Below are 19107 nucleotides of genomic sequence, written 5' to 3' on the forward strand. Positions count from 1 at the left end.
GCGTGTTGGTGCACGTCGATGTATCTACCTTAATATCTTAAAGTTAAACCATTCAATAGATCTGGTCTGCGAAATCTAATTTTTGTGGATTCTATAAACTAAAACATAATTTATATATCTAAATGGAAGAGACTAAAGACAGTTTACTGAACTTTTAGTTATAAGTGACTTGTTAATCTCATTTAAACCCAAGCAATAATACATATTTTAACAATTTTATTTAGAGTTTAGATACCGAATTTGATTAGTGATACAAAGCGATACAAATTTTTACTGATTAGAGAAAACATAAGTAATAATCGATTCTAAAAATGGTAGTAAAAAAGTATATAAAAAACTGAGAATAAGACTCTTAAGTAACACTTTGGATATTGCTTTTGTAATCGATTATTGTTAAAGTAGTCACCCCACATTGCACCAGTATAAAATTACTTCACAAATTTAATCAAGTATGAGATTTCTTCAGTATTTGAGACATATTAAAAATTTATGAGATGTAATAAAAGTTTTTAGTATCGCCAAATACTAAAAAAGTTAGTTGGTTTCTTTACAAATAAAACATGTTTATAAGATCAAAAGATGAAAAAAAATGCACATGAAAGTCATTTGAAATTCAACAATATTGAATCAGTACTTTCTTAAATAAAATTAGTCACACAATATAATTTACTAAACATAAGTTTCTTGATAAGAGAACAAAACGAAAAAAAAAAACTAAAAGAACATGCGCATAACATGGTTACCGAAGTATTCAAAGAAACACTCATCCAAGAAATTATGCGAGTACCAGTCCCTTGCCCACCCAAAACAAGCAACAATTCGAAAAGAAAGGTAATTACTTTATAAAAAAATATATTGTTTTGTCTAATTAAGCTGATTTCTACATTTATCTGCATTTAAAGGAGGGTTGGATTAGTAACTTCTCGAAACGTTTTTTCTTCTAAAGGATTTAGAGGTAAACTGTGTTATCATGTCCTATCACTTATCAGTTGACCGCTTATCAGTTAAAAATAGGGAATGGTTTGTCGGTTAAGTAAAGATAAAAAGGAAATTATGTTAAATTCAGAGATATTGATTTTGATATTTTAAAAATCTATATCGTTCACCAAAAAAAAAAGAAAAAACACTTCTCTGTTAAGCTTTTTCAAATTGACTTAGGTTTTTTTATTCTTTTTTTTAACACTGAAACAAATCAAATAAAATCCAAAAGGGTTAGATGAGTGCAAATCACAGAGGAGTAAAAAACTAATTCTATCCTACTAGAACAAATTGAATTAGGATTTTTTTTGTTCTAGTAGGATTGTAAGCAAGAAATTTAGTTTTTTCTTTTCTTCTTTATGTTGACAAAAATATATATCTGAACATTATTTGCAAAAGGAAAATAGATAAAATGCAAGTTTTTCAAATTTTAAAGTCATAAGTTTCGTCTATCGTATTAGTAGTTTTGCTCTGTAAGAAGTTTATATAACAATAAAAATTACTACATGATGTAAAAATAAATAAAAAAATTACTACATATACACACATAATACCGCAAGTAAAACAAATTGCCAAAATTGTAAAAAAGTCAACATCAGCATTAATTAACATTTTAATTAAAACCCAACCTTCTCTTTCCTTTTCTTGTATTAAGCTAACCACATCTTCCGTCTAATTACCACAACACAAAATCCTATTAAAATTATAAAATAGGAAAATAATCTCTCTGTTATAAATACAACTCCCCCACATATAGAATCTTGCTCCTATATTCACAATCTCTGTTTCTTTCAATTATCACTCAAGAAACATGTCTCGGAAGATTCTCCCGTGGTTGAGTCTAGTCGCTATTCTCTGGCTTCAATCTTTCAATGGCACCAACTTGAGTTTCCCAGCTTACTCTTCACAGCTTAAAGAGCTTCTCAAAATCTCCCAGTTTAAGCTAAATTATCTTTCTTTCGCCTCCGACGCTGGAAAAGTCCTAGGTTTTATCTCCGGTATCGCCGCCGTTTATCTTCCTCTCCCTCTTGTCCTTCTCGCCGGAGGTTCATTAGGGTTCGCCGGCTACGGTCTCCAGTATCTCTCCATCATCAAGAAGATGTTTACTTTATCGTTCTCTCAGATGTGGTGTTTGAGTTTCTTGGCCGGGAACAGTATCTGTTGGATCAACACAGCTTGTTACATCGTCGCAATCAATAGTTTTCCGGTGAACCGTCAAGTCGCCGTGGGGATCACGGCAAGTTATCAAGGTTTGAGTGGGAAAATCTACACCGACATGGTCCACTCTTTTTTTCACACGTCTCAACGTGAAGAAGCTTCGGGTTATCTCTTGCTCAACTCTCTTGTTCCATTGGTCGCTTGTCTCGTGACGGCTCCTATGTTGATGAGACACGGAGGAGACAAAACGATGTCGTATTCTAAGGATGTTAAAGTTGGTTTTATCGTTTTGTTCGTCTTGACTATTGCTACGGGGATTTATGCGGTGGCTACGAGTCTTGTCTCGGTTCCTGCGGTTTTAGTACTTGTAGGCATTGCTCTGTTTCTTCTTGCTCCTCTTGCTATACCAATTGGAGTTGGATTTAAAGAGCTTATGTCCTCTAGAAAAACTCAACAAAAGGTGCACGATCTTGAAGCTCCTGTCGATAAATTTTATTTCGTAGAAGAAGATCACACGAAAGAAGAAGAAGAGTTTGAGAAGGCAATAATTGGAGTTAAAGAAGAGGTCGAGTGGACACAACTATGGAAGAAACTCGATTTTTGGATATACTTTGGACTCTATTTGTTCGGTCCAACGGTCGGGCTAGTGTTTACGAACAATCTTGGTCAGATCGCTGAGTCTCGTGGCTCCACCGCCACCAGTTCCTTGGTCGCTCTCTCGTCGTCGTTCGGGTTTTTCGGCCGCTTGTTACCATCATTACTCGACTACTTCTTTTCTAGGTAAAAATCACTTACTTTTTTTTTACCCTTTTGATTAATTAGCAAGATACTAATTAAAACCTAATCAATTAATTCCTTCATAATACAACTACGTTGACCTAGCACGTATAATTATAACATATGTTGCATTCTTTGCATCTATCTACGTGTTTGGTCTCATTCATCGAACAACCTTCGACAAATCGACACATTCTTTATAATCAATCTCCTAATTTATAGGAAAAAAACAATATTTATTCTAACATTTTATTTTTCTTTACTACAGGAACAAATACATGCCATCAAGTCCGGTTTCTATGGCGGGTTCACTGGTAGCAATGGTAGCTTCGTTTCTCCTCCTCCTTATTGACTCCGACATTGCTCTCTACATCGGCACGGCGATGATTGGCATCTTCTCCGGAGCCTTGACTTCACTCTCTGTCACAATGACGGCAGAGCTTTTTGGGACGAAGCATTTTGGAGTTAACCACAACATTGTTGTCGGAAGTATTCCCCTTGGATCTTTTTCTTTCGGTTTGTTAGCCGCTAAAATTTACCGCGACGGAGCTGCTCTTTACGGAGATGATGGCAAGTGTTTTGGGATGCATTGCTTTCAAACCACTTTGGTATTTTGGGGAATGCTTTGTTCGATCGCCGCACTTCTCGCCGCCGTTTTGTATATACGCAACCGCAAGTTCTATTCGCAGAAGCCGTAGAAGAAGAAGAAGAACCAACAACAAGAAGTTTTGATGGCAAACCGTAGCACATTTTCCGTTGGTATCAAGCAACGCAATTTTTTTGGTACATCCGTAGATTTTTATTTAACCTATGGAAACCGGTTAAAGTGTAACCGACGGTCAGGTTTTTGTGTATATAGACTAGTAGAGGATGTAAAAACTAGATATAGTAACAAAAGCATATATGCATTGAATTATTATTGATCGAAATTTTTATAAAGATCCTTTTTAATTATTATTCTTAATCATGGTTTTATTTATTTATTTAAGAAATAGTGAAATGTATTCTTAATAATGTTTGAGAGCAAATCAAATTTTGTTTTTGTTTTTGGCTGAATTAAGCTAGATCATTTATGAATGCTGGAGAATTTAAAACGACTTTGTTTGATTATTAATGGAAAAAAGGACTTGACGAAATTTCGGGAGAGTCTTATTAATATATGCCTACATAATATTCTGTTGGTACGTACGTAGTTGGTGTTCTTGTTGGTTCGAACGTGGGTTATTATTTAACTAATTTTAATTGTAATGTGAACCAGGTTTTATGGGACCCCAACAACAATCAATAAACTTTCACCTAAATCAATTCTTTTCATTACTTTATGATGTCCAGATATTTTTTTATTGGTAAGTGATTATTAGACATACGTCGGTTTTGCGAGAGTGACGACGTGAACGTTTTCACCCACAAAGGAGAACTAAACCAATATATGGTCGAGATCAAGACATGCATGATTTACGCAGCATTTAAGATTTGAACTTCATACCTATATACAATTTATGCCACAAAACATTTTCAGTGAACGTTAAAATCCAAGTATCCAATTGTTAGTATAATCTAGATACACAAACAATGATAAAAATAACATTTTGAAATTAAGAAAGGATAATTTTCATAGTATTAAACCTGGTGTAAATAACTTGGAGATAGATAAATATATCATTCTTTTAAATTTGTTGTCATGATCAGTGGTTAAGTCCACGGAACAACTTACAATAAATGACACCATACGTGGCTACTGAGGAGGCCCGGCCAATTTTAAACAAGATATTATGTATCTTAATTTGAATTGGTTAGTACTTTTACATGTTGGTTAACGTAGTCTAGACTCAGAGAGCCTTTTAAAACAATAACAAAATTCTTTAAGAAAAATAACCCAATTGCAAACGGTCCTTAACATGTACATGACTACTAGCATATAACATCTTGACCCATTGTAGTAAACTAGTAGGTATAAAATAAATATTTTATAAACATCATGATTTCAAGTGTTTATGGCCAATTTTCAACATGAATAGTTTATTTGAATCACGTCCGTACAATCCGTCTCCAAGGAGGTAAAATGACTTTGCCAAATATGTAGTTCATGGCTCAGATTAATTAGCATTATTTGTCTTAACATAAAAAAAATACAAAATTAATAGTAGTTTAAGATAAGAAACGTTATATTCATTGATTTACTTAATGCATTGTTTTTAATAAAATGTTATTTATTACAAAAATATTTTTGTATTTTCAATATGCTGATGGACATAAAACCCTTTTCAAACTAATTGACCAACAAAAATTTATCTACTTTTTTTTTACAAATTTAGTTTCAATTTCTTCTGTTTTTGACCATACTATAGTTATATCTTTATTTAGATCTTGTTTTTTCTTTTTATCTTTTGTTATATTTCAAGAAGAACAAACTTACAAAATAAGAGAACCAGTATGGTTCAAAAACCAACTCACTCCTACAAAAGTCAAAAGTTGTCCTTATAAATTGTGAAACAAGAAATAAAAACAACAAATCAAATTAATTATCACAATGTCTACATCTAAAACCATAGTGTTTGGTCTCTTTGTCGCAACACTCCTCGTCTCTTGCAATGTGGCTGCAAACGCCACAACGCAGCCGCTTTTCCCAGCGATTCTAATCTTCGGTGACTCAACCGTAGACACAGGCAACAACAACTACCATTCACAAACCATCTTCAAGGCTAAGCATCTCCCTTACGGCGTTGATCTACCGGGCCATGAAGCTAACGGAAGATATTCAAATGGAAAAGTAATCTCTGACGTCATTGCTTCCAAACTCAACATCAAAGAGTTGGTTCCTCCGTTTCTACAACCAAACATCTCCCACCAAGACATTGTCACTGGCGTCTCTTTCGCATCCGCGGGTGCGGGCTACGATGACCGGAGCTCACTCTCGAGCAAAGCAATCCCGGTCTCACAACAGCCAAGCATGTTTAAGAATTATATTGCTCGTCTCAAAGGTATCGTAGGAGACAAGAAAGCAATGGAGATCATTAACAACGCTTTAGTGGTCATAAGCGCAGGGCCTAACGATTTCATCTTGAACTTTTATGATATCCCCACGAGGCGTCTTGAGTATCCTACTATCCATGGTTACCAAGAGTTTATCCTCAAGAGGCTTGACGGTTTTGTCCGGGTAAAAATCTCATATACATTATTTTGTTTCTTTAGGTCTAAGAGACTAAGACTAGTACGTAGTTGATATTTCTTTGAGTAATTTTCTTATATATGTCGTACGTGTTGACTCTCGAATCTTTTTTTTGTTCCTTATGTGTGCAGGAGCTTTATAGTTTAGGTTGCCGAAATATTGTGGTCGGAGGGTTACCACCAATGGGATGTTTACCAATCCAAATGACCGCGAAAATGAGAAACATTTTGAGATTTTGTGTGGAACAAGAAAACAAAGACTCCGTTTTGTACAATCAGAAACTAGTAAAGAAACTGCCTGAGATCCAAGCGTCTCTACCGGGAAGCAATTTCCTTTACGCCAACGTCTACGACCCATTGATGGACATGATCCAAAACCCTAGTAAATACGGTATATACCATTTCTTCCTTGTAACGCAAGTTATCTAAATCTCAATCTTAATAATTTATGCAATAGATACTCATTGTTGTACACATGAAAACAGGATTCAAGGAGACTAAGAAAGGATGTTGCGGAACAGGATACTTGGAAACAACATTCATGTGCAATCCCCTTACAAAGACTTGTCCGAATCACTCCGATCACTTGTTTTGGGACTCAATTCATCCCTCGGAAGCTGCCTACAATTACATTGGCAACTTTGTGGATGCTCAGATTCGAGGCTGGATTAAGGCTTAAGCCATCAAACATTACGAAATTCATCAATTAAACAATATTGTATTTCTTGGAATTGACATGACAAAAAATTATGGCCCTATAGAGATGATTGATCTCTGTATCTAATGGGTGTTTTGTATTGGACTACGCTTAGTTTTCATTTAACTTTACTCTCATATTAATATAATCTAACAAACAATATTCCCAATATTACATTTTTTGCATAGGGTACACAACCTTTTTTAATATACCTAATCATGAAGTAAATCAGTTACTTTCTAACTTATTTTGGATCGAATTGTTTGGATCGCTTTGTCAATCGTTTTTTTTAATCTTTTTATTTTATTAATATATCTTAAAAACAGTTTATTATAATCTATTTTTCTCCTTTTGTTTTTTAGACTGACGAAGATTTATCTAAAAACAAAAATAAAATTTGAAACCTTCTTTTCTTTTTCTAAAAGTGGAAAGAAGTTCAAAGAATGTTCTACAACTTATCGTATGAAGCCAAGAGTCCAAAGACAATAAATTCCAATAAAATTCGTATTTAATGATCATGACGACGACATGTTGAGACGAAGATTTGCTGCATCGTCAAAGGATTTAATCAAAACGAAGAGTGTGACTGAGAGAAACGTTACGAAGCAAAGTTAAAAAAGAAACATACAATGAATGATTACACGTCTTCTTGTCATGTATTGTGTAACCCCAACATTTACTCATTGCTAACTTCCCTACTTAATTGATTGTGATTTTGATATCTTATGATACAAACTAAAACAAATCTGACGCATGATTGACGTCGGATATGACGCCATTGGGAACGACAAGTCTCTTTCTCCATTTTTAGGACAACCAAATTTAGCATGGATACATAGAAATGTACCTGTGTGTTCGACTTCTTTACTTTACATACATAGACAAAATCTCATAAAACTCTGAATAATATTATTATTGTTCCTTTTTTCACCTTAAATCTCCAATGTTTTTAACTATCAAAAACGTATAATGTAGTATATCAAAAACGTTATTTGTCAAGCCACTCAAAAAGATGTACCCACTTGTATACGAAATCATGTTTACTTGTTCCAAATGAACCAAGTAATCTTATGAGAACTTTGTGTTTGCTTTTACAATTTACAAACAAAAAGGTAGAAAAGTATTCCTATTTTTCTAAGGTAAAAGGTAAAATGTAAAAACAAATATGTTAACATTGCGTTTAAACTGAGAGACTTGGCTTAATCTGAATCATAACAATGTAAGAAACTTTAGATGCTTCTCATAAAACTTTCTCATATTCAATGTAAGTGAAACAATTAATCATAAAACATTCAATCAAGGTGCACAAAACGTAGATGCAACTAATGTTAGACTCTCTCATAGAGCTTGATGAATAGGTACTGAAACAGAACTCAATGCTTCTTCATCATCTTCTGTCTTCTTCAAATTCATCCATGGCTTCGCAGCTTTCCACTCCTCCCAACCTTTCCTTACATCTTCCAATTCCTCGTCTATCAAACCATCATTCCTATCCAAATGATCCACCCACTCTTTCCATGGAGATTTCTCAGAATCCAGGAATATACTCACCTGTGGAACCATCACTGCTCTGTAAAACTCCTCTATCTCCTTCTCCACTTCTTCTGATTCACCTGTTGCTTCCATCCCCGGCCTCTCAGGCAATCTACGCACTTCGAAACTGTTTCCTCTCAGGATCAGTACTTCAGATGGAGCCAGTGGCAAGACAATTCTTGTGAACTTGTTCAGAGATAGTCTTATGATGTCTCTAGGAAGCAGCTCTCTCTTCACTGCCACGGCCGTTCCAATCATCTTCCGTATCTAGCTTCCAAACAAAAATAAGAATGAAATTGATTTAGTTACGCTACTTTACTATAAGCAATCCATGTTTCCGTATCATTATATATACATTACCTGATGCAACATGAATGATTCTCCCCATATGGAGATCTCCACAAAGCCGAATCCAAGTGAATTCTCTAGCTTTCCACTACGACATCGAAACACTTTCCTGAAATGAGCACCGCTAATCTTATCTGTCTCATCTGGCTCGTACAGCCATTTTGCACGACTGTACACCTGAGAATTATCAGAATCAGGAGTAACCACATGTTCATCAGATTCACCATCCACTTCTTTTTCTTCTTCTTCTTCTCCAATTTCTATGTGGTTCTCCTCTCTAAACTCTGATTCTGATGCTTTGATTGATTTTGGTTCTCTTGGAGGGCGTCCGTTTCTTTGCTTTATTTTTTGTTCCGATTTCCTTCTGTACCGTGACCGCTGTGTATAGTTATGGAAAGGATATTCACCCTACAAGTGGAAAAAAGCAGGGCCAATGAAGCAAAAATGTAACAAACTTGAAGTCTCTGATAACCAAAGAAACGATGCAAAGACCCTCACCTCAAATTCTTTTAAAATTTCGTTGAAATCCGTAATGTGATAGTCAATCTCATCTGAAGTAAAGCTATTCTTGATCCCAAGAACATCAACAGGGAGGAGGTAAGAATATTTCCGTAGCGTACACTCTCTTCGAGGATCAAATCTCCTGTGAAGATACAAAGCTTTTAATTGTAAATGATTTAAGTATGAGCTTGCAACCTATCAAATGCTAGAATCATATTGCACCAAGCTCAGGACATGATAAAAGTTCTCACTGACCTATTTGACGGTAAAACACTGAAAACTCTAATATTCTCAGGAAGGTGTTTGCTAATGCATTTAGCAAGAACAGTGCCTTGAGGATCATCCTTCCACGCTGTCTCAGGGATCTCCATTTTCAGCGATATTGACGTTGCCAAAGAATGAACCTATAAAACAACTTATCAATAAACAACAATCCAAGACATACACAATGCATCAGAAGACAATCATTACTTATGGAACAGAGCAAGAAAAAAAAAGCTTACTCCTTTATCAGTTCGACTACTTCTAGCCCAACCAATCTTATGAAGATCACCATAGTTACTATCTCTAATCCCACCTGCCTTGTATATAGCAACTTCCAACTCACCCTCAATAGCTACAAATTCAAGGTGTACATAAAAACATGATCTTACAGGGATGTACAAGCGAAAGAAGAAATTGCAGGAACCAACAGAAGAATTGGGGTTTAGGGTTTATGCTAAGATTCATTGTAGAAAGTAAAAATCCAAACTTTACGACTTGAAACTTACTTTTGATAGAAGGGTCGTCTCTTTGAATCTGTAAGCCTGAAAATGGAGAACAAAGTCACAAACTTTATACAGAAGAATGCTTCAATTCATAATTAAAACCAATCAGGAACTAAACATTCTTACCTCTGTAATCAGTACCCACGTATCCAATTCGAATGACGACCTTCTTCTTCCGATATGATTCCCATTTATCGGCGAGAAAGTTGTCGGAAGAAGGCGGTGAGAGTGAAGTAGAAGACGGCTGAAATGCGGCGGAGGAAGAGAATCGTAATAACGCTGGTGTGACCCGAATAAGTCGGGTCGGGTACCAGAAGACCCGCGATGGAATTGGAATTCGTAGAAACGAGACTGCCATGAGAAATAAAACTTGGCTAAGTTTCTAGAACCGGCGCTAACATAAAAGCTCCGGTGATTTCTTTTGTCAAACTACGTGCCGTTTTGTCAATTTAAAACACGGTTTTGTTATATATATTGTAAAACATCAGGACGTTGGAACTGAACTATATATCAACGTGTAGTTTTTTTTTTATATATCCTATGCACGATCGCGTTTTGGGATCGTCTTTTAGAACTGAACATTTCATATTGACAATTGATTCCTACGTAGATCTAAACTTCTCTACCTTATTATCTAGGTTGAGATTCCAATTCTCGAAATTGCCAAGCTGTACACTCACTATTCGTGATATTCGTTAGTTTTTCGTTTTGTAAACTGGATTACGTTAAGCTCTTCTCTTTCAAACATGTTTTGAAGGTACTAACCTTGATTTGGTTTCCACATGATTATGCTTCTCATTTATGGTCGTTAAAAGAGAGCCACTTAACAGTTAAAAGCTTACATTTCTATGTCATTGCCTAGCAGATACTCGCGCAGAAAAGGTTGTGGGTCTAACTGAGGCTTAACTATCATTCAAACTTTCTGATGATGTATTATATATCTTAAGTCATAGTGACTTGCCTCCCTGTGGTTTTAGTTCTTCTCATAAAAATAGCTTATTTTCTCTTGCGGCTTGCTGAAAACATGTTTGAAGAACGTTATTTGAAAAGTAGTTAAAGGAAAACAACTCAGCTGCATTTTGATAGGTGAAGATGCTTTTTGATGTTGTCATTCTTTTGACAAACAAAAGAATGTTATGGCATAGGTCGGGAGTATGATACCAGACGAGCTAGATCAGCCTAACCGCACTCACTCAGCAAAAGAGGTCAAAAAGAGAGAGTCTGTCTTGATAATAAGGCACATGATGAATCCTACTCAGGCTAAAGAACAAGCCTATGAAGAAGAGAAGTACGAAGAAAATATCTTGTAACACTCACAAAGACAACCCAACAAGGCCAAAAGAGTAGTTCATGTTTTTATTTTGAGTAGACTATCAAACTCTTTTGATCCAATCATTTCCACTACTCAAACAGAGAAACACTAAAGAAGTGGTATATAACATCAATGGCTATAAGAACTCTCTATCAAAAAACACCAACAAGTGAATGAATCACAATAACTTGCTCTTATTGTTGATCTTCATGAATGTTTCGAATTGCAGCAGTGATTTTCTTACAATCAAACTCCATCGTCTTCATCCAATTCTCAAAATCTCCAATTTCCTAACAAAATCAACACACAGATCCATCATTGAACAAAACAAAGAAGACGAAACGTGATTTTGAAGACTCGTAGAAAATAGAGATGATCAGAAACCTTTACGGCGCTATTAACGGCGTGAGTGACGGCAAGCCACTGATCCGTTTGTTTGCCGAATTTCGCCACCGTAATGGCAAGATTCCTAATCTCCGACTCAATCCGTTTCTCGTTAACGAAACATTCCTCTACTCCTCCGTTCACCGCCTTCACTAGCAGATCCGCCGTTCTCGCCGCGTGCCTGATTGCTTCCTTTCTCGATCTCTCTGTTTTCCATTTTGTGTCTCTGTGAATCTCACTTTTTCATTCTCGATTATTTGAATCAGAATTAGCTGAGGAATGGGTCGATTTACGTACCGGTTTTTTCCCGGAGCTGTAACGATGATCGACGATTGTCGTCGATTAGCTGTAAGAGACTCGATTCCAGAGTTTCAGACTCTTCTTCTGATTTCTCCTTCTCTAAAAAAGGTAGCATACGGCCACGCGCCGCCGAGAGTGACATCGGCGTATTCATTCTCTCTCGCCGGTGAATTGGTTCGGTAACGATTGAATTAGTTATCCCCGACTATTTCGTGGCGTATCAGTTAACCATATACTTGTTGCACTACGCGCCGTTTTGATTCCATGAAACGTCACGCATTTCGTCTTAAATACTACTAATTATCTTTAAAATCATATTTATTTATTTTTTACGTCAAAACAAATTCATTGATTAAATAGAGTTGTTACAGTGATGTTTTTGAAGCCAACTAGGAAGAGTTCTAGAATCAGAATAAAAACAAGATGAATTACAACCAAATTTCGCCAAATCATGTGTTATCTTATTGCCCTCCCTCTTGATGAATTTAAATTGAATGTTACTGAATTTTGCTGCCCAAAACTGAATATTTGTGAGTAGATTCGCTAACGAGCAATGTGAAGTAGAGTTATTAACTAGTTGTATCAAAGTTTGATAATCTTAAAAATCATATTTTAAAAGATAAAATTGTTGTTTAGAGTTAAGAAGATTAATAATTGTTGTTTCATGTATTTGTGCAATTAGATGTGTTAAGAAGAAAATATTGCTTTCTCTCTTTCACTTTAGTTTTAGTATTTTTACCATTTTGTGAATGGTGAATCCAATCCTCTCTCTTTTTTTTTAAGAGCTACATTTTCTCAGTACCAAACTTTTACTAATTTCTTTTAAAAAAAACTGAAAATCGTTTGATCTTCAGTGAATCTCACTAAAATCTACAAAGTTTTATTGTTAAGTCTTTTTAAAAAAAAAACTTCTAGTGTTTTTTAAAAGATTTTTTTCGTAACAAATTTTAGTTATACATTGATGGATATATCATATATTATACTTTTATATAGCAGAATTACAAAATAGTATTTATAAAAATCTAAGAAAATATATACATACTGCATACATGTATATAGAATACATTGTGTATGTTAACAAGCAAAACATGAGCTGTAGCCTGTAGGTAATGGTTGAGATTAAGAAACATTAATGTAAATTATTAAGAGCTTGTGGGACACTGTGTAATCAAGAAATACTAGTACTATATGTATGTAATTGCGTCATGTGGTGACTCTGGAACTCTGTTATGGGATATAAATAGATTCTGTTTGGGTTATGATTAATTAATTGATCAATTAATACCTTTAATTAAAAACTATATTTAATATTTATATATTAATGACAATTAGAGGTACGTGGGAATGCTCGTTGCCAAATTTATATGTTTAGTCAACGCCTCCATTTAATGTTAATTCTCATGTAATTTAATAATTATAAGCTCATAATTTCATTAGTAGAATTTCTCAATTTTCAGGACTAACAATATGTTAGATTTCTGATTCTGATTTAATGTGGAATTGTGTTATTTTGTGTAAATGTTTTTTCAACTTCGTGTTGGTTACTAAAATTGTCATATGAGTCATGAGTAATACCCTCATGATACTAAGATTCTTTACCATTGTATTTACGTACGTTAGTATGGTAATGGAACCCATTAATCAATATGAAAAATAAAATAAATCAAAAGTTGAAAACCCTATCTTTAACATGGATCACCATTCAATCTCGTAGCTTATAATAAGGGCTATAATAGTATTTTAAAAAAATTAAGGAACACAGAATTCTGATTTAATCAAAGTAATGAACATTATTATCACTGGACAGAGAATTGCTATATCCAGCCGTCGAAGATGGAGGAGGATTATACATAGAATTGGTGGCAGATGAATTAGAAGATGAAGAGGACGACACAACCATGGACGGAGATGGCAAAGAAACGGGTGGCGTAGGCGGTGGAGCTGGCTGAGAGGACAACAACCTTGGTGGTCGTGGAGTAGGAGGTGGTGGCGGTGGTGGTGGGAGGAGAATCGCCGAGGCGAGAGCATGCTGATCACAACTCACTGATGAAGTTGTTGTAGTGCTGTTGAAGTTGTTTTGGAGAGAAGTGATGGTGGTGGCTTCTTGGTATTTGTGGCGTAGGATTTCCGTACGGACGGTCGTGAGTTCGGATTGAAGAGACTGAATGTGGTGTTGAAGAGCTGAGATTGCTCCCATGCAACCGTAGATTGGATCTCTAAGTCTTAGGTTTGCTTCGTATACTAAACTATTTGCTGCGTCTCCTCTTTGGCTCTCTCCCACTTCCTACAACATTTTCTTATTCCATAAGTTAATATACATATAGCTCAATCAAATATTATGTACGAAAAGTAAATAACTTACCAATACTCAATCTTAGTATGTATGTGCATCTTAGGATAATGAATTTCTACCTATACTAGTTAGATAAACCACCTCGACTATAACAAATGGGATAAATATATGTTTTGAATATATTTGGAAAGAGTCAAATATCAAAAATGGTAGATCCGTTCAACTATATATTCAGATTAATCAAATACGATATCAAAAGAGTAATCAAATTAAGAAACCTTAACTAAGAAAAGAAAATAAATATTCATTAATGTAGAAAATATGTGTACCAGAAGCATCTTGGAGACGTTGCTTGCACCAAAGACTTTATGAACGGCAGCGAACTTGTGAGGTTCATGCGGCGAGAAGTAAGGCGAGAAAGGACACTCCTCCGCACAACGACGGCGGAGGAGCTTACAAGCGGCGCATGGTGTTACGGTGTTCAACGTTGTCCCCGGAGGCACCGCCACATGTCTCCTGATTCCCATCACGGCATGATCCGTCGTTGTCTCGAAGGCTGGATCTTTCTTTATCTTCTTGACGGTCTCGTAGTACTCTCCAAATCCTTCCCTGTTGTTTCCAATCATTTTCACCACCACCGATTTGATTTATCAATCAAAAAGATCGTAAATAGATGTATATATGTTGATTTAGTTTTACCTTTCTCGGGACATTCACGCATGCTATTTATAAGTTTATTTTAGAGTATCAATGGAGGAGGAGGAGGAAGAGAAGCAAGGAAGAAGAAGAAGAGTTTCTTTAATAAGGAGAGTCATTAGGGTGAATTAAATGATCTTTCTTTATTTAAAAGGGAAAATCTATAGACTTCTATACTTAATTATATTGTATACTATATGTTTAAAGAAGTCTTACTGTCCTGCTCTTGTACGTTAAGGTATTAATTATCAATATTCGAGTTATGAGTAAGCTCGAGATTTGGAACAGATCATAAGTAGTATCGGACCAAAATTTTGTAGCTTAATGGTTTATATATGTAAGTTTTGTAACTTTTGTTATTGTATATTGCATGTTGTTACTAAAAAATACAACAATCGATACTAAAAGATATGTGGTTGAAGAAGACCATAATAATATAGCTTTTTTGGTGATTTAATTTAAATAAGGTCGACCCACGATCAAAACATTCATAATATATATAAACATTAGAGTAGGTGGTTAAAGAAAGTTAGTTGAAGATTAAAAAAAAAAACTTAAACAAAACATTGCGCAATTGTACCAGTCCTTGTATTTGAGCAAGCACAAGGTTTCTACAATCACGATGAACCATACCGATTTGATCAGACTCAATCAGATTATGGTTTAAACGTAGCAACTAGCAATAGTACCCGTAGAAAATAAATTTTAATCCTTAAAAAGACTAATTTTGGTGCTATAAATATTACTCATTTTATATGTTAAAATGGGCGACAACGAACTTTTTTCGTTGTTTTATCTTTGGTCAACCTCTTCACGTGTTAGTTGCTACTAAATGTGAAATATGTCAAGCTGTAGAAAAAATCTAACACGATATATATACAAAAGACAATGGTTACAAAAGAAGAAAGAAATGCATACTATTGGACATGTGATTGCACGTGAAGGATGTTTACATCTAAAACCCCAAATTAAATGCTTAACTAGTTTATAGTTTAAATCATTGACCATGATTGCAAAACTATTGTTCGTGCTAATTTTCTTTTTCTCTAGTGTCAAGTACGCTCACGTTTTGATATGCATGACTGAACAAAAATATAAAGTCAACAATCAACATCGAGAACATGTGGACACTGCCGATCTCATCAATTTCACACTCTTCGATAATCGGTAAACGAATTTTCCTTTTCTCAAGTGTAAATGTTGATGTTCATGTGGACATATATCTTGGAACTAAAATAATTATGAAATAGTATTATTACGAAAGGGTTTGTTGCCTTGTTATAACATGTATTCGCAGAAGTTGTGTCAATTCTGTTGAGAACCAAAAGTTGAGGTGAATCTTAATTGGTGCAACTAGAAACTAGAAAGCACCACTAAGTAACTTTAGATTACGCAATAATGGAGATTTGGAGACTAACAATATGGATTTTTCTTTCTTAATCAACAACAATATTCATTATACTTTTGAAATCATAAAGTGACAACAGATATACACTAACACAAAATACATACTCCCCCGTTTTAAATTAAGTGTCGTTTAAGAACCTAAGTTTTGCGACGTAAGTTAGAAATTACGAAAAAACGATTCATGAATAGGCTCTTGGAAGAAGATGAGAGACTCAGATTCAAAAGGTTTGAAATCTTTTATTAGATATAAAAGAAAATTACAACAAAGTTGATTTTGATTTTCACACAAATTCTCGTGTATTACTTCTACGACTCTATGAAATTAGGAGACATAGTCAAATCTATAAACTCAGAAACTCTTCGTCTCTTCATAGATGATCCAGCTCTGCAGCTTGGTGATGGAGTCATCAGATCTATCACCTCTACATCAACCTCAGTCGTCGTTGAGGTGATATGGTTCCTTCTTTTCCTACACTCTTTCTCCATAGCTTCAGTGGATCCTATAGTTCCATGTGATACTTCATCTTCAACAATCTCTACTAAGCCAAAACAAGTGAAACTTGCTAATCTGTCATTGAATACAGTCTCGGGTTCTTTCTCAGTAGCTCTAATGGATCCAACAGTGATATGTGATACTTCATCTTCAACAGTCTCTTCTTCATCTAATAAGCCAAAACCACTGAAATTTGCTAATCTGTCTTCTTCATCAAATACAGTTACAGGTTCTTTCGCTTTTTCAAAATGCCGGTCATCCGATGAGCTTGTATTTGAATTCCCAGGCTGGCTTAGGTTGCTACTATCATCATCATCATCATCATCATCCTCTTCATTAACCTCGGGACTCTCTTCATCTTCGGGTTGAGAACTGTCATCTACCTTTGTGAAATACTGAAGATCCTCCATAGCACAAACTTGAACTTTCATATGTAAAGGTAAACTTGGAGATTTACCACCGTGGTGTGCATACTTTGACGAGAAATAATTAACCGTGAGGTTCAAACTGATCAACAAGACACAAAGAGACATATAAGTTATAAGAAAATGGATACCAAAGCATAGCAACAACAACAAGAAGCTTCCTTACCTATTCCAAGCTGGAAGATTTAACATTGTATATACAAGCTTGATCTTACTAGCAACCCCAGAGAAGGATTTGAAAGCCGCAGCAGCTTCTCTAACTGCAACCGATTCTCTCGGATGCTGCCAAGCCCATTCAAACTGCAAAAAGGTTTTTTTTACGTTAGCAAAACATTCAAGAGCGAGGCCACAACTGGAGAACAAAAGAAGTAAAAACAGAATCTTTTGGCAAGGAATCTTTTGCTTTAGGGTAGCAAAAGGACCTGAAGGGCAGAGACATTGGTGGGGAAACCATAGATACAGAGAACCATTTCCCATGGACGTTTCTTCTTTGTTCTCCAAGCACCACTAGTGATCTCTCCATTGTGCTGCCTTATTCTCCGCCTCGGGTTTACAGTGAACCTACCAACCAAACCCAGTTTATGCAATCAATCACTAAACATCTCATAGTCTGATTATTAAACACTCAAAATCTCCTATTTGATCAAATTTAAGTATTCAATCAGATAAACCCAGAAAATGTAAATCCTTTCTCAATCGAATTTGATCCAACAGAATCTTCAATTCCAAAATCAGAGATGAGAGAAACAAGTACCCGATATAGGTTTGACCCTTATGACGAGGGCTAAGAGAGGTCAAGAGATAACAGGCGAAGAAGCCTTTTCCATCTTTTCCGGTGACTCCATCCTCACCGACGGGATCTAGGGCTTTCCGATTTCCCCTTTTCTCTCTCATATCTCTTGGATTCAATTCGACCGTTGAAGACGACAGATTATTACACTAAAAAATCCGTTTTATCTCTTAAGGATGAGAATGGGCCGAAATGTATGATTAAGGCCCACTGTATTCAATGACCCAATTTTATAATGGCCCAATTTTTTATAATTCATTTCCTATACTGTATTTTGTTTTACTTGGTTCACATGACATTGTTACCCATCATGATAGTGATACCGTGATAGGTCTCCTATTGATTTTAGAGCTTATAAAATTTGCTCACTTATGTCAAATTTTACCGCAACTAAAATTTCAGCTTTCAAATAATCTCTCCTCATATTATATCCTCTTTTTCTTTTTACTTTTCAGATACAATAAATGATGGTTTTCAATTTTGAGTTTGTCTCTAATAAAGAATTTATTCTTAACTTTGGTTTAGTAGAGTTTTTGGTTTTTATTTTAGCTATATAGTAAACTTTGATTTCAGAGAGTTTGGTACAATAATATTTTTATGAGGAAATCACCCAAGTGAATAAAGAGAGTTTAGATATAGTCAAGAATATTCAATAAGCATTCTACTTTCCTAATTCACACCAAACAACCTAATTTGCCAGAGTTTTTCCATTTGCACCTAAAACCAAAAGGTGGGCAGAAACTATGGTGAGATGATATTAATTAAAATTTTAAATTGGCCAAACAAATGATGAGAAGAATAACAAAAGGCTGGTGCTTATGATGATGCTTTAATAATGATAATGATTCCTTAACCTTCACTCGTTTTGAGTTGTAATATCCAATCAAGTAGACAATAATAGCTTTTCTTTTTATAAAGCTGCAGATTTCAATTTTTGAAGTTCCCTGATTCTATACATACTTTTTAATGCTTTTTCTTCACTGGATGTGGAACTCCCATTTCAATCATTTCATTTGTTCAATAATACATTACACAAAGTTTTTCTTTCAAAAATGCTTTCAATTCTATACATAAATATTA

At 35.0% G+C, this 19107-nt stretch overlaps 6 protein-coding genes across 9 annotated transcripts; 2 read left to right on the forward strand and 4 right to left on the reverse strand.

Annotated features, from left to right (window-relative positions):
• Positions 1–1789: 1789 nt before the first annotated feature.
• AT2G30300 (Major facilitator superfamily protein) lies at positions 1790–3820 on the forward strand (the record flags this gene model as incomplete). The annotated part of the gene is made up of 3 exons (NM_128583.2): positions 1790–2079; positions 2134–2916; positions 3182–3820. 3 exons carry the CDS (start codon positions 1790–1792, stop codon positions 3609–3611), a joined length of 1503 nt encoding a protein of 500 aa, NP_180589.1. The 3' UTR covers positions 3612–3820.
• Positions 3821–5443: 1623 nt separating this feature from the next.
• On the forward strand, positions 5444–6769 carry AT2G30310 (GDSL-like Lipase/Acylhydrolase family protein; the record flags this gene model as incomplete). The annotated part of the gene is made up of 3 exons (NM_128584.2): positions 5444–6070; positions 6214–6472; positions 6567–6769. The coding sequence occupies 3 exons, from the start codon at positions 5444–5446 to the stop codon at positions 6758–6760; spliced, it is 1080 nt and encodes a 359-aa protein (NP_180590.1). The 3' UTR covers positions 6761–6769.
• A 1128-nt stretch (positions 6770–7897) lies between these two features.
• On the reverse strand, positions 7898–10398 carry AT2G30320 (Pseudouridine synthase family protein). The gene is made up of 7 exons (NM_128585.2): positions 10054–10398; positions 9931–9966; positions 9664–9776; positions 9416–9564; positions 9158–9302; positions 8672–9067; positions 7898–8578 (listed from the first exon to the last, which is right to left on the reverse strand). The coding sequence occupies exons 1-7, from the start codon at positions 10283–10285 to the stop codon at positions 8117–8119; spliced, it is 1533 nt and encodes a 510-aa protein (NP_180591.1). The 5' UTR covers positions 10286–10398; the 3' UTR covers positions 7898–8116.
• Positions 10399–11048: 650 nt separating this feature from the next.
• BLOS1 (GCN5L1 family protein) lies at positions 11049–12252 on the reverse strand. 2 transcript variants are annotated; one of them, NM_128586.3, is made up of 3 exons: positions 11921–12252; positions 11624–11829; positions 11049–11529 (listed from the first exon to the last, which is right to left on the reverse strand). In NM_128586.3, exons 1-3 carry the CDS (start codon positions 12075–12077, stop codon positions 11434–11436), a joined length of 459 nt encoding a protein of 152 aa, NP_180592.1. In that variant the 5' UTR covers positions 12078–12252; the 3' UTR covers positions 11049–11433. The 2 variants fall into 2 exon arrangements, with proteins under 2 accessions (NP_180592.1, NP_001324753.1); NM_001336250.1 differs by having other exon boundaries at positions 11156–11829; positions 11921–12188.
• Positions 12253–13560: 1308 nt separating this feature from the next.
• Positions 13561–15217, reverse strand: LBD13 (LOB domain-containing protein 13). 2 transcript variants are annotated; one of them, NM_179810.3, is made up of 3 exons: positions 14916–15217; positions 14546–14825; positions 13561–14207 (listed from the first exon to the last, which is right to left on the reverse strand). In NM_179810.3, the coding sequence occupies exons 1-3, from the start codon at positions 14927–14929 to the stop codon at positions 13695–13697; spliced, it is 807 nt and encodes a 268-aa protein (NP_850141.1). In that variant the 5' UTR covers positions 14930–15217; the 3' UTR covers positions 13561–13694. The 2 variants fall into 2 exon arrangements, with proteins under 2 accessions (NP_850141.1, NP_001323878.1); NM_001336251.1 differs by having other exon boundaries at positions 14546–15217.
• A 1320-nt stretch (positions 15218–16537) lies between these two features.
• On the reverse strand, positions 16538–18173 carry AT2G30350 (Excinuclease ABC, C subunit, N-terminal). 2 transcript variants are annotated; one of them, NM_128588.5, is made up of 4 exons: positions 17992–18173; positions 17660–17798; positions 17404–17537; positions 16538–17319 (listed from the first exon to the last, which is right to left on the reverse strand). In NM_128588.5, exons 1-4 carry the CDS (start codon positions 18129–18131, stop codon positions 16626–16628), a joined length of 1107 nt encoding a protein of 368 aa, NP_180594.2. In that variant the 5' UTR covers positions 18132–18173; the 3' UTR covers positions 16538–16625. The 2 variants fall into 2 exon arrangements, with proteins under 2 accessions (NP_180594.2, NP_850142.2); NM_179811.3 differs by having other exon boundaries at positions 16543–17319; positions 17404–17798; positions 17992–18162.
• Between the last annotated feature and the right edge of the window lie 934 nt (positions 18174–19107).

Source organism: Arabidopsis thaliana, chromosome 2, assembly GCF_000001735.4.
Source record: "Arabidopsis thaliana chromosome 2, partial sequence".
Lineage (NCBI taxonomy): Eukaryota > Viridiplantae > Streptophyta > Magnoliopsida > Brassicales > Brassicaceae > Arabidopsis > Arabidopsis thaliana.